Source organism: Mustela nigripes, chromosome 1 (genome assembly GCF_022355385.1).
Source record: "Mustela nigripes isolate SB6536 chromosome 1, MUSNIG.SB6536, whole genome shotgun sequence".
Taxonomy (NCBI): domain Eukaryota; kingdom Metazoa; phylum Chordata; class Mammalia; order Carnivora; family Mustelidae; genus Mustela; species Mustela nigripes.
The window spans coordinates 26,829,878-26,843,897 of NC_081557.1; the positions used below are offsets into that span (position 1 = coordinate 26,829,878).

The 14,020-nt window shown below is 37.4% G+C and overlaps 1 protein-coding gene across 2 annotated transcripts in view; it reads right to left on the reverse strand.

Annotated features, from left to right (window-relative positions):
* The window catches only part of ANO3 (anoctamin 3), a 412,105-nt gene that overhangs the window by 252,631 nt on the left and 145,454 nt on the right, over positions 1 to 14,020 (reverse strand). The window contains exon 1 of one of the 2 annotated variants that reach the window (XM_059406879.1): positions 13,512 to 13,972. The exons of the other annotated variant lie outside the window; for it this stretch is intronic. Within the exon in view, the coding sequence (XP_059262862.1) occupies positions 13,512 to 13,557 (46 nt within the window). The 5' untranslated portion in view covers positions 13,558 to 13,972. Of the gene's footprint in view, positions 1 to 13,511; positions 13,973 to 14,020 lie in introns of those variants that run through there. 2 annotated transcript variants of the gene reach the window in all.

The following is a 14,020-nucleotide window of genomic DNA, read 5'->3' on the forward strand; positions in this document are numbered from 1 at the left end:
AAATGATATTTGGACTTCCAAGATACTATGCAAGCAGTACCTGAATTATTGCATAACTCCATCATAAAATAAACTCCCAATTTTTTTTTTTTTTTTTTTTGCTTTACTTTGATTGCTCTTTTTCCCCATTGTCTGTCCTTCTTTTCTCTTATAAGTACTGTCAAAAAGGACCTTCTGGGTGCCTGGCTGGCTCGGTGGGTTAAAGCCTCTGCCTTCAGCTCAGGTCATGATCTCAGGGTCCTGGGATCGAGCCCCACATCAGGCTCTCTGCTCAGCAGGGACTGTGCTTCCCTTCCTCTTTCTCTGCCTGCTTCTCTGCCTACTGGTGATCTGTCTACCAAATAAATAAATAAAATTAAAAAAAAAAAAAAAAGAAACTTCTGCTCCTGTGCATTCTTTCTCTCTCTCAAATAAGTAAATAAGTAAATAAATAAATATCATTTTTAAAAGAAAAGAAGAAAAATGTACCCCTTGTCTTTAAGAGATTGATAAGAACAGAACAAATTTCAGCAGCAGAGTGTAAAAGGAGTGATACTGACTTGTTCTCACCATGGGTATAGGTAGAGATGAATTCCAGCTTGTATAACAAGTCTGACAAAAATATTTCATTTCCACATGAACTCTGTCCGGGGGGTGCCATGTAAGGAAGCATTCTAAAGTCAGGCTTTGACTTGCACAAAAGAGGGGGAATGATAATTTAGAATACAGACATTTGCCTTCTCTGTTCTACAGTATCAATACTGCATGCGTGCATTGACAGTGCAAGCATTTGAAGTTTCTGTATGGAACTACCACCTTATACTACCTCCTTATAAAAATTAGATGCTGGGAAATTTTACTGAAAACATTTCCAAAGCATTACTATAGGCAGCATAGTTGGATTTCGATGCTGGATCAGCATTGAATTATCCCAAGGACAAGGCTGACTCTAACTGTTCTTTTTTTTTTTTTTTTTTTCCATGCAATATGTACCCTCTTTAATACCCACAACCAGGGTCACCCAACACCCCATTCCCCCTCCCCTCCAAAACCCTCAGTTTGTTTCTGTTCTTAAAGCTCTTTGCTTCCTTTCAAAATTTTAAGTGATTCCTTGACCACAGGAGTACTTTTATGATTTAAGCAGGTGTCCAAACTGATGACAGCCAGTTACTTCTTCAATAAAAATGGCTAAGAGATACTTACAGTGTTTCAACAGAGGTATCAATGGAAAAGAACATAAACCCTAGCAGAGATACCTCAACAGATGTCAAATTTCACTGAATGTTGTATTTTCAATGGTTAGCATAGTGCCTGGAACACGGAGGTCTTCTGTTAAGTTTTTGCCCAAAACACATAATTGTGGGGCCTAGGATATGCTGCATCATGATTCCTGGTCCCCCATCATGTCTCGTTCCAGTACAAACAAACTTAGAACTCAATATTCACATCCAGGTGAAATAGCAACAAATGTTAAAATCCAGATTTGAGAGGGTAGGATGGAGGATACACTAAAGGGAATGGGTATTGTTGGAGAAGGTGGTTTAGAGAAGCGTGAGAATGGAAGGGAGTCTTGCTGAGATGATAAGAAAATCTTCATCACCATCTATACGGATCTATCACCATCTATAGGATCGTCACCATCAAAAGAAATGAAATCTTGCCATTTGCGACAACATGGATGGAACTAGAGCGTATCATGCTTAGCGAAATAAGTCAAGCAGAGAAAGACAACTATCATATGATCTCCCTGATATGAGGAAGTGGTGATGCAACATGGGGGCTTAAGTGGGTAGGAGAAGAATAAATGAAACAAGATGGGATTGGGAGGGAGACAAACCATAAGTGACTCTTAATCTCACAAAACAAACTGAGGGTTGCTGGGGGGAGGGGGTTTGGGAGAAGGGGGTGGGATTATTGGGGAGGGTATGTGCTTTGGTGAGTGCTGTGAAGTGTTTAAACCTGGTGATTCACACACCTGTACCCCTGGGGATAAAAATATATGTTTATAACAAATAAAAAATTTAAAAAAAAGTGAGGTATAAGCTGTAACAGAACTTTTGAAAGATTCTTTGTTGATATCTCTGCTGTATCTTATAACTGACTGAATTTCATAAAGGGCCAAAATCCTTCCCCTTTGCACTGTGTACAAAGATCATATCCTGACATGTTTACAGTAACTATTCATCAATGCACTATTTTTTCCTAATCCAATTTCTTCAGTGTAACTCATGATAGAAAGAAGCTACTCTCCCTACCCCTAGTGTATCTCATGGTACACTAGCAAGTCCATAGGATTTAATCTCATGTTTGCTACATATTAGCTATGTGGTCATGTGCAACTTCCTTAACTTCTCAGTCTGTTTCCTTACCTGCAAAACAGACTTTTGTCTCAAAGTGTTAACATAAGAATTATGTGATAGAACATATATACAATGGTTAGCACACTGATGGACACACAGTGGGCTCTGAACTATTATCAGCTCCTTTCAGCCATCTTGGTAAAAGCCTCTATAGAAAAGAAGATATGCACCCACATTGCTGATCCAAATTCTAGCTCTGTTAAGCACCTGTCTTACATTACCAAATGCTCAGCTTATGTTACTACATAAACTATCAGTCATGCTATGGTTCGATTTCCTTACTGTAAAATGGAATGAGTAGTACCTTCTTTGATGGATTTCTGAGAATTAGATGGGTTAATGAATATCAAGCACACAGTGATGAGCCATCTTCAGTAAGCTCAATTATAAGCCCTCCGTGTTTCAAGACCACTATCTTTAAAAACCTTCAATGAACACATAACATCTTTTCATTTACTGAGCAGTTAAATAAGATTTAAATCTGACAAAATATTCTTGGAAGAAATAAAATTCAAATATATTAAGCTTTATATCTATTTAATATCTTTCATATCAAGGATTTTTAATTAGGCTGAAGAAATGAATATTAGATAACTTCAAAGAAGACTTGATTGTCACATTTCCCATTGGCTAACAACGGTTGGTTTTTCAAGATTCGGTCTGAAGCAGAGAAAGGTTCAGAATCTCCCCACCTTTTTTTTTACTTTTTGATATAAAATCATACCATTCCTAAAGACCATACAGTACTCAAGTACCCTGCAGGACTCCAATTATATAAAGAAAATTGTAATAATTAGGTCTTAAACATCATATTTAGATAGAATTTTCTCAGGCATACTTCATTATTCAGTTATACAGCGTTTTTAGAGAGAATAAATTAAGTTTTGCAAAACATGATTTTATATGGACTATGGACTAAAGTAACTGCTTATTTGTGACTTAAATTCTAGAGTACTCTTTTCTAGCTGGGTATAAGTGCCTGTGAGTGGGTGATTTCTTCACATCTGGTAAGAGTTATGACTAACTGCAAGCTGTTCAGTGTGGTACATACCACCAACTCACTTGTCTTGGAGCAATGTGTGAGAAATAGAAAAGCATTATTCAAAATATGAATGCTCCAAAGGAGGCATTATACCAAAGATAGTATTTTAAAAGACAGTGTTTTCCTCAGTAAGGAAATTTGAATTTACTGCTTTACCCCCAATTTTCTTGTCTATGGTTAGTGACTGACATCTGAAAGCTATTTCTTTTTTATTATATCAGGCCATAATATATTTTATAATATATAAAATATGGTGAAGAGAAAGATGTAATTTGAACCCTTTCTATATAAAATTCTTTGTAATTATCACTCTACTTTCATTTCATGAATATCATTTGGTGAGCAAAATATCATAAACAATCAAAAATTGTTAATACTATATCAGAAGTAAATATAAATTCAGAGACTAAAAGTCATGTGAATCATATTTTGATAATTCTATTTTCAAAATTTATACCTTATGTTGAAATTTGTAGATTGAACATGATTAAAAAGAAGTAAGTCTAAGAATTGGACTGTAAAGAAAAAGTGTTAAACTTGACTTTTCCTGACCTATGTTTAGTAGGAACATTTATTCAACAAACATAAATTATACTGGAATGTCTTAGAACTTCTTAAGATCAGAAAAAGTAGCAAAAAAATAGAGTCAGATTTGTATATGCATTTTTTTTTAAGTACACACTACAGCAAGTTATCCCCTAAACAACCCTACCAGTTCCAATTTACATAGGACAAATGGGAAATTTAGAGAAATAAGAACATTGGCAAAAATCATACATTACAAATCCCAAGAAGCATAATTTTTTTAAACATTTAATTATTTATTTTTGAGAAAGAAAGAGAGCACGGAGGGGCAGAGACAGAGGGAGAGAAATCCTCAAGAAGACTCCCCACTAGGTGTAGAACACCATGTGGGGCCTATCTCAGGACCCTGAGATCACAACCTGAGCCCAAATCAAGAGCTAGAAGCTCAAGTGAGCCACCCGGGGGCGCCAAGAAGTGTCATTTGAATCCAAGCTGCTTGACATCTCCCTTCAAGTTCTTGACCATTTATCTCATTCATTATAAGTCTGAGGCCATCTTATGTTACTATGTTCAGTCGGTAGTCAAGGTAATTCTAGGCAAGTACACTGTAAATGCACCACTGTCTGCAAGTACACCACTGTGCCTATTAAGATCCACAGGTTCACGGCTAAACAACTTTTGAATAAGTCCAAATAGAGCTAATGTTAGGAAATTAGAGTCATTTTACCAAAAAGGGAAAAGAAGTTGAATTTTTGCAATCAGCTAAACTTTGGGAGAATTATTTGAAAAATGCTTTGGGAAATATTGATATAACCAAGTGGAAGTAGAGATTATGTAGGCAAACAGAAAAACCCTGTGCTGAGTAATGGGCAACCATTAATTTCACTGATTTGAAGTTAGGATAGGGAGCTACTAGTGTTTTACAAAAACATTAGTCACCAAATATTGAGCCTACTATATAAGCAATTGCTGTAGAAGGAATTAGCCATACAGAATTGCTCATTCTCATGACATTTCCACCTCTGGATAGCTACCTTAGTTCTGCCACTCCTACTTGTGTGACCTTGAACACTAGCTTTTCTATCCTTCAGTCTTCTCAACTGTGAAATTACAGTAACAGATATGTCTCTTTATGAAGATTAAGTAGGATACTATAAGCAATATACTTTAAACAGTGTCTGGCAAAGAACACATGTTTAATAATAGTATTTGTTATTCAGAGTTCATAAGTAAGGAAATTGAAACACATTGAAATTAGCTTGCCCATGGTCACTATGTGAACAGTTTTAAGATTTGAACACAATTATGTGATTTCATATTATGCTTCTTATTTCACATAGTGTTTTCACCATGACTTTAAATTATGACAATGAATTATTAAAAAAATAAATAAATCACCACAAACCTAATGCACATCTTCCATATATGTAAATCAAGAAGAACTATAAACTTTTACAATGTATTGTACTTTTAAGGCCCTGCCCTGAATTATTTCATTATGGGAGGGTATGCGCTAAAGCTTCCTTATTTTTCAAAAAGTTATACAGTAAAAAAATAGGACCTAAAATACCTACAGCAAATATAAGGAACTGATAGAATTTGAGGTATTTATAAGGGTCAATATAGAAGAACTGAAGGCAAAGTCTGAGAGCTCTTCTCTACAAGTCAGATAACTCATTTGCTGAACTGTCCAGTAAATGAGACAAGGCAGTAACTCCCATTTAGGAAGTTTCCTCATACCTTAAAAAGGAAGGATTTGGCGGGGGCCGGGGGGGGCACCTGGGTAGCTCAGTGGTTTAAGCCACTGCCTTCGGCTCAGGTCATGATCTCAAGGTCCTGGGATCGAGACCCATATCGGGCTCTCTGCTCAGCGGGGAGCCTGCTTCCCCCTCTCTCTCTGCCTGCCTCTGCCTACTTGTAATCTCGCTCTCTGTCAAATAAATAAATAAAATCTTTAAAAAAAAAAAAAAAAGGAAGGATTGGGGATTGTAGTTAATATAGAGACACACTAAAGTTATATTTTCTTAGGACTAAATGCATGTATTCATCTAAGTCTAGGATCTACATAGTTTACCTCTACTACTAATAGAGAACACCTATTCACAACCTGCTGTAGCCCACACACTTTAATTCATTATCTCATTCAGTGTTTATGTAGTTACTATTTTATAAAAGTTTTTCAAATGGGCTCAGTTGTTAGAACCCTATAGGATGCATGCTTGCTAAGGACACAGATTCCTAGTCTCCTCCCCTGGAGGGAGAAGAGATTATACATCTGGAGGGACTGAAGAATTGCATTTAACAAGAACTCCAGGTGATTCTTGAAAATTTGGATCTTCTAATTAAAAACATGAGCTAAGGTAGATGAAACAAATTGCTCAAGATACCACTGAGTGATGGAAACACAGTTTAAACTGGACCTTGTACATGTATCTGGAAAGCCCGACCCCTTGCCCCCTGACTAAATTGCTGTTAAATGTGCATATACAATTTTATAAGATATAAGATATATACAATTTTAGGGAGTGCCTGGGTGGCTCAGTTGGTTAACCATCTGCCTTTGGCTCAGGTCATGATTCCAGAGTCCTGGGATTGAGTCTTACATTGGGCTTTCTGCTGAGCAGGGATCCTGCTTCTCCCTTCTCCCCACTTGTGCTCTCTCTCACTATTTCTGTTGCTTTCGCCGTCTCTCTCAAGTAAATAAATAAAATGTTTAATATATATGTATATACATATTATATAGATATAAATATATACTTTTACATAAATACATTTGCATAAATATATACACACACACAACTTTAGGAGTTGACAGATGTCTTTTGGTCATCCTATTAATTTTCTAGAAATGGAATGCTAAAAAGACTAAGACTAATACAGTGCCTTTAAAAAACAGTCTTCATGTCCACCCAGTTTTATGCATGGGGAAGTCCTCTCCTCCAATGCCAACTTGGTCTTGGTGCCAGTGAGGATGTGAATAGAGGGACTCGTGTTTTGGTGACCGTGGATCCTGCATTTGGTTCTGTTTTCTCATGTGCCTGCTGGGTTGGAACAAATCAGAATTTAAAGTAAATGCTGCTTTGTAATGCAGTTAGTTTAGCAGTTAAGGTAGTGAAGTGAAGGGACAGGTAGGTTTGTTGTACCAATGCACTGCCTGCTGGAATATGATTTCACACTTCTGTAACTTCTGATGAACTACAGAGTCAGAAGGTATCACAGACATTATCCCATCTAAAGTTCTCATTTTACTGAAGCCACATAATGGACAGTGAGCTATCCATGATGTAGCTCAGAAATTACTGAAATCTGCCTGGAACTCTGATAGTTTTATAGAGGAGAAGAGATTAAAACCAGAGGACAAGCTACAGACAGCCAGACAGTGGAAATCAAATGGGAGTGAGCAGCCTTTCAGCTGCCTCGGTTTTTTTTGTTTTGTTTTGTTTTGTTTTGTTCCTTCCTCCAGAGGACTTGGAGCAAGTAGGCTTCCTTACTTCCTTATGGAATGCAGAACAATTCTAAGGTAGACCTCAGAGTCAGGAAGGGCTGTGTTCACCGCTCAGTTCTGTCACTCATTAAGAGCTAATGAGCTATACCTCAAAGAGCTACACCTCAATTCTCTCACCTTGAAAATAGGAAAAATGATACATGGAACTACTAAAGGTTTAGTGAGCATCCAATATGAAGTGTACTTTTAAGCTTTGGGGTGAGTAGTATCTACACTGTATTTGCTGTTGCTGCTGCTGGTTTTCGTGGTGGTGTTATCATTATCCTCCTCGACAATCCTGAGAGTGGGGATGATTACCCACAGATCTGGATAAAGAACCTATGGCTCAGAAAAGGCAAATTCGCAAGTTACAGAGATAGTGACAGAATTCAATCTCGGAATTCCAATCCGTGTTCTTTTCATCAAGATACACCTATTTCACATTAATCTACACACTTTACCTTAATACTTTCTAAACATCTGCATAATTGTAAAATACTGAAATAATAAACAGAAAGAGGCCAGGCCTTCTTTTTTTTTAGGTTTAGGTTCTTTTGAGAAGTTGATTTATATAATTATCAACCCCCCATTTTTTTTTTTTTTCAGTAACATCCATGGGCAGAGTAGAATGTTAAATCCTTGATTCAAATGAAGACTTACGCTCCTTAGAATCCTCAAGAAATGTGATATTTTGGGTAACTGAACTTCTAGATAGCTTTGAAACACTCATATTTTTATCCTATAATTATTTTGGATGAAATTTCTTTTAAATGTTATCACTTCTCTTCATTCCTAAGAGGATATTTATTTATCACATATTCTATACTGTTTTTGCTAATTCAAAGTCATCATTTTAAACCTCAATATCCTTACTTTGAAGTGACACAGTAATTCTTCTAAGCCATTGGACGTATGCAGCATTTTTAAAGAAAATGGTCCAAGATGGCTGCATAGTATTCCATTGTAAATATATATACCACATCATCTTGCCATTTGTAAGGACCTAGATGGAACTAGAGGGTATTATGCTGAGTGAAATAAGTCCACCAAAGAAAGACAATTATCATATGATCTCTCTGATATGAGGAATTTGAGAGGCAGGGCGGGATGTTCTTTGGGGGAAGGGAGGGAAAAATGAAACAAGATGGGACCAGGGAGGGAAACAAACCATAAGAGACTCTTAATCTCAGGAAACAAACTGAGACTTTGGGGGGTTGGGGGAGAGATAGGTGGCTGGGTGATGGACACTGGGGAAGGTATGTGCTATGATGAGTGCTGTGAATTGCGATGATTCACAGAGCTGTACTCCCGAAACAAATAATACATTATATGTTAACAAAAAAAAAAAAAAAAGAAAGAAAGAAAGAAAGAAGAAAGAAAAGAAATGGCCCCAGACACATGTGTTTCCTATTTGGATAGAAATTTCTTTACATTCCCTTCATAGTTGGGCTCTCCCCCGGTTGGGAGATTATCATTAGGAAACTAGAGTTGTAAATATGTAGGAAATCTACAGAGGAGGTAAAGAAAGAGAAGGGTGAAAATTAAGAGACAGAGTAGAAAGACCTGAGGGGCTCTCCATTAGATTCAGTGCCTAATCCTTTGTGATCAGGATGATAGTCAGCACCAGCCTGAGAGAAGTACAGTTTCTGACCCCAAAATATCCACCCCCCCCCAAATTTTTTTCTCCTACGTGGCAGGAATTTTTTAAAAGAGGCAATGCCTTCTCTTCTCATAAATAAAAGAATCAACTAGCAAAATACCAGGGAGAGTCAGTACACACGTGTGAATACATTTCTGTCAGTGTATAAATGGCTCCAGATTTTTTTTTTCTCATTTTACCAGGGGAAGAGCAAAAGAAAATCCTAGATCCTAAAGATATGAGTGAGAGGAAAATGAGACTTAAACAGTGGATATCAGAGATTCTGAAACTAGGTATTCCCCCCAGCAATGTCCCTTCAGGGTCTTGGGAACTAGGAACTGAACACAAAGCAGGATGGCTGCTGAGAGGCTTCACAGATGGGCACCTGCCATTGCAAGTAATTTATTTTGAGGAAAAAAGATAGATAGAGAGAGAGAGAGAGAGAGAATACATGCGCTTTGTGGTTTGCAGATTCCCAAGTACATGTAAAGATTATTATTATGATTAAGCCACTTTTTGAGTAGGAAGTGTTTGATTCCATGGAATTATTAAAAACACTCTTTTCATGTTTACCAAATGTCCCTTAGAATAATGATGAATCACTTAACAGCTTCAGCTAATTCCATTAAGCCCAAGCCTTTTAGGACAGGCTGTGTTTGAGGTGACCTATGGTTTCCTCAAAGTCTTGCTGGCTGTATTGGTAAATAACAGCCACTACAAGCCAGAGCTCACATTGTCCTTTTCTTGCCCACTTTTGCTTGACACATGAATTCATCCTCCATCAAGTGAACAGAGCAAGCCAGGCTGGGAAGCACAGTTGGACTTTCACCAGATATCACTGCTGACTTGCCAGCTAATGTGTTCCTCCAATATGTGCGAAGGCAAAGGCAAAAACACAGTCCTAGTTCTCTGTAAGCATAATACACTCCAGTGTAATCTTGAGACTTCAGAAATAAACTGTGGAATACTCTGCCCCCCTCCCCCATTCTCCCAGTTTACTGCCTAATTTATTAAGCCTCTTAATAAAACAATGTAAATTTAATCAAAGTAGAATAAAAAATTATTAGAATATTAAAAAATTAAAAATATATGTAGGTCTCTTCAGAAAAGAAAACTTAACTGGCTTTGTCAATAAACAATATGTCAACATCTTCCTAGAAAAATACAGAGTTTCCTATAATTTGCATAAAGGTTGTGTTTAGCAAACCTCTCCGCCTTCCTACTACACAAAGTTTTCTGAAGAAGACTTTTGCAGTAATAGGTTCATGAATGAAAGCGTTCTTGACAATGCCATTGCTAAGCACCATATCTGACATATGGCAAGAGCTGAGTAAATATGGGTTGAGTGGAGAGTGAATAAGTACAATTTATCTGCAGTGAAATTTTGAAATTATGAAATGAACATCTAAACTTACTCTATGGGAATTTTTGAGAGGCCTTCCTGAGAAATGGGCATGGGAGTTGTGTAGTTTGTGACTGTAAATCAAGACTATTGCAACGAATTTTTAGATGACCTAGAGTCTCATTTTCCTTAAAAATACCCCCAAATAACAAAAGTGAGACAAAGTAAAATAAAGGGCAACAACTTCTAAGGGAACTGTTGAGGGTGTTGTTGTTGTTGTTTTTACTCCTAAGTAGTCAAGAATAAAAGCAGATGGGCCTGGGAAGAAGAATAGCCATCATTATTTTTTTATTATTATTATTAATTATTCACTATACTTATGGGTCCCAATCTGTACGCCAAACTGCTGAACACATTAGGGGTTTGCAATGTAGATATTATTTTCATTTCACAGAGGTAGTAACTGAAGTTTAGAGATCTTAAAGAAAAAAACTTGTAAGTAGTATATGTAGAATTAAAATGCAAGGCTGAAAATGAAGATTGCAGATTAAATTAATGGAGAAATCTGGTTTTTCAGATAGTATTTCATTTTACAGAAAACAATTCTGGCATCTATTAGACTTATTGAAAAATGCTGATTACCCAATTAGATAGATATTATTATCAGTGAGGGAATTTGGATCAGGGATTGATTAGATTACTACATAGTTCTACATACTACATACATTACTACATAGTTCTCCTGGCTTGCTGAGAGTTTATTTTACTTATTTTTTAAAAGATTTTATTTATTTATTTGTCAGAGAGAGAGACAGAGACAGAGAGAGCACAAGGAGAGGTAGAGAGAGAAGCAGGAGCCTGGGATCATGACTTGAGCGGAAGGAAGATACTCAACCAACTGAGCCACCCAGGCGCCTTGCTTGCTGAGAGTTTAAATAGAGAGTGTGTCTATTTTTCAAGTGATAGTGAACATTTTTAAAGTCTTACACTAATGGTGTTTTCTGAATATCCCAGGCTCTTTCTAGGTATTATAGAGTTGAAATCAAAATAAAAACAAACTTTAATTTCACTTGATTAAAACAAAAAGTCATCCCCAGAGACTGGTTTGCTCAGCTAAATCAATCCATCCATCCTTCCTTCCTTCCTTCCTTTCCTCCTTCCTTCCTTTCTTAGATTTTATTTATTTATTTGAGAGAATATGGTGAGGTGGAGAAGATGGGGGGAGGGTCAGAGGGAGAAGCAGACTCCCTTTGCTCAAGGTTTTTAAGCTAGTTAACAAAGGCAAGCTTGGTAATTAGAACCCTATAGAGTTCCAGCATATTCTCCATTTTAATGTGAAGTTTTCAGGTTAATGTTATGCTGAAAAGCACCCCTAAAAGCTTTCTGTCTCATGCTTCCTGGATCAGAAAGCATATAAAATCTTATTTTGCTTCTTCTTTGAAAGATTAAAGTAGCTAATCCTCAGTTTGTTACATCTTTTTGGAATGCCCATTCATGGTTAAGAAGCAATTAACCAGAACCACTTTATTGGTGCTTCCTTTCCTATCCCTCCTCCTCTCCACATTTATCCTTCTGCTAAAGTTGTTTTTTGTGCCAAAAAGTAAAAGACTTGAAAATAATGCTCATAATGCATCATAAAGGAAACCAAATGTTTTTGGACAGTATGAAGAACAAAGATTTGTACTATTTTTTATGACTCACTTTGAGCAATCACAGGTGGTCCTTAAATTGGCAGTTGTTAGCTTTTAAAAGCAAAATATGTATGCATACATAATAATAAGTTGTGTGGGGACCATTTCAAGGTTCCATGTTCCAAGAATGAGTCACCTATAGCCATGCATCAGAGAATATTAATTGTATGAAGCTAAGGTAAAGTTCCTACTATCTTTGTCTTCATTCTTAAAGTGTACATGTGTTTAAAGTAATGATTAAAGAGAACATGACTTTTTGAAACAATCTAATTCTCTTTGGAACACTTAGATTTTACGTGGAATGGCACAACATATTTTTTCAAAAGAACCTAGAGAATTTGGACTGTAACAGTACAAAATTATGGAATTTGAAGCTCAATCAGTCCCATATTCTGCCTAATGCAGGAATCCCTATTAGATTATCCCTGGTATGTCCATCCAGATTTTGCTTTAAAATAGTCAACAATCTATACAGAAACAATTGTTGACTGTAGATAGATAGATGGACAGATAAGAGTACAGATAATAACATAAGTAAATATTCACTTCGCTATGAATGAGTCAAGTTACCATTCTAGAATTCACATATCTTAGGTACCTGTGGTCAACTGTGGCATAACTGCCATCATCATTATTAATTCAATAAAATGGTAATTATGTTATTTAATACATGTTTTTGGACCAACTGCAAAGAATTGTAAATATGCCTAAACATAAACATGCTCTAGAAAAATACTTTTCAACAAAATAGGGAATAAGGACTAAAGAGTGAAGATAACTAGGGATATTTCTTAATTTGATTATGAGCATAGGTACTCATACCACTGCATCCAGAGAGAAACATGAAGGACAAGCTAAGAGAGATAATACAAAGCCCCCGGAAGAGGAACCTACCAACAATAACAAAAGCCTGAAACGCAGAATCAAACATAGGATGTGGGCAAAATTAAGTTTTCCAAGAAAGTTTCAGAACCCTTTCAACAGGCCAACTTCTCGAACTGACCAAAAATTCATTTATCTAGGACTGTGTAAAAGCATCTCAAGTAAGAGATTTATTCATGTGAAACTTCTTAGCCATTTGAATGACAGACTGGGGCAAACAGGGTCCAATATTTCTGTCCTCAAACCTCAGAGCACTACTGGGCTGGTAAAACAATCCTTACTCAGCTGGTTTACTGCAATGCAATGAAACAGTCTTAGGAGAGATAGTACATTAAATCAAGTCCCTGAAATGACGAATTCCGCTTCTCCCTGGGACCGTGCGGAGGCTCAGAAATCAGACTCATCTTGGATGCAGAGTAAAGAAGCATTTTTTTTTTTTTTTAAACTTCACAGAGTTCTCCACCTCTGCGTCACATTAGCCTGGAAAGGATGCTCCTACACAACTGCAAGGGCATGCAGAGGGGGACGTGACGCCCTTAGGGAGGGGGGACCAAGATCCCAACTGACCTTTTTGCTGTTTAAAGGACTGAATCGAGCCTGAGTGGTGGACCATTTTCACTCTGCGCGTCCCCGCTGGGTTCGGAAGCTGTCCGAGAGGGAGGCGGAGGAACAGGAGCCAGACTCTCTGAGAGGCTCCCGGGCTCCACACAATCCCTGAGCCTCCGCGAGCGCGCTGCAATCCAACACCTGCTTTAGCCGGCACTTTGCTCCTAAGGCTGCGCGCCCACCGTTGTTATGGCAACGCCGGAGGGCGGTCCAGCGTCCAGCTCCCCTTAGCGGCTACTCGGGGAATTAACCTCGCATCCCCAGAGCGTCCAGTGCCGCAGTGTGGGTGGGCGTTGCGTTGGGTTTGCCTGGCAAGGGAGGGGAGGACTTTTCTTAGCGACTATAAATAAATCCTAGCAAATCTCTGGAGCCACTGAGTAATTACCTCTTTTTTAAGTTTCGAGTCTGGTTATTATATTGAGACACAGTTTTTTTTTTTTTTTTTTTTTTTTTTTTTTTTTTTTTTTTTT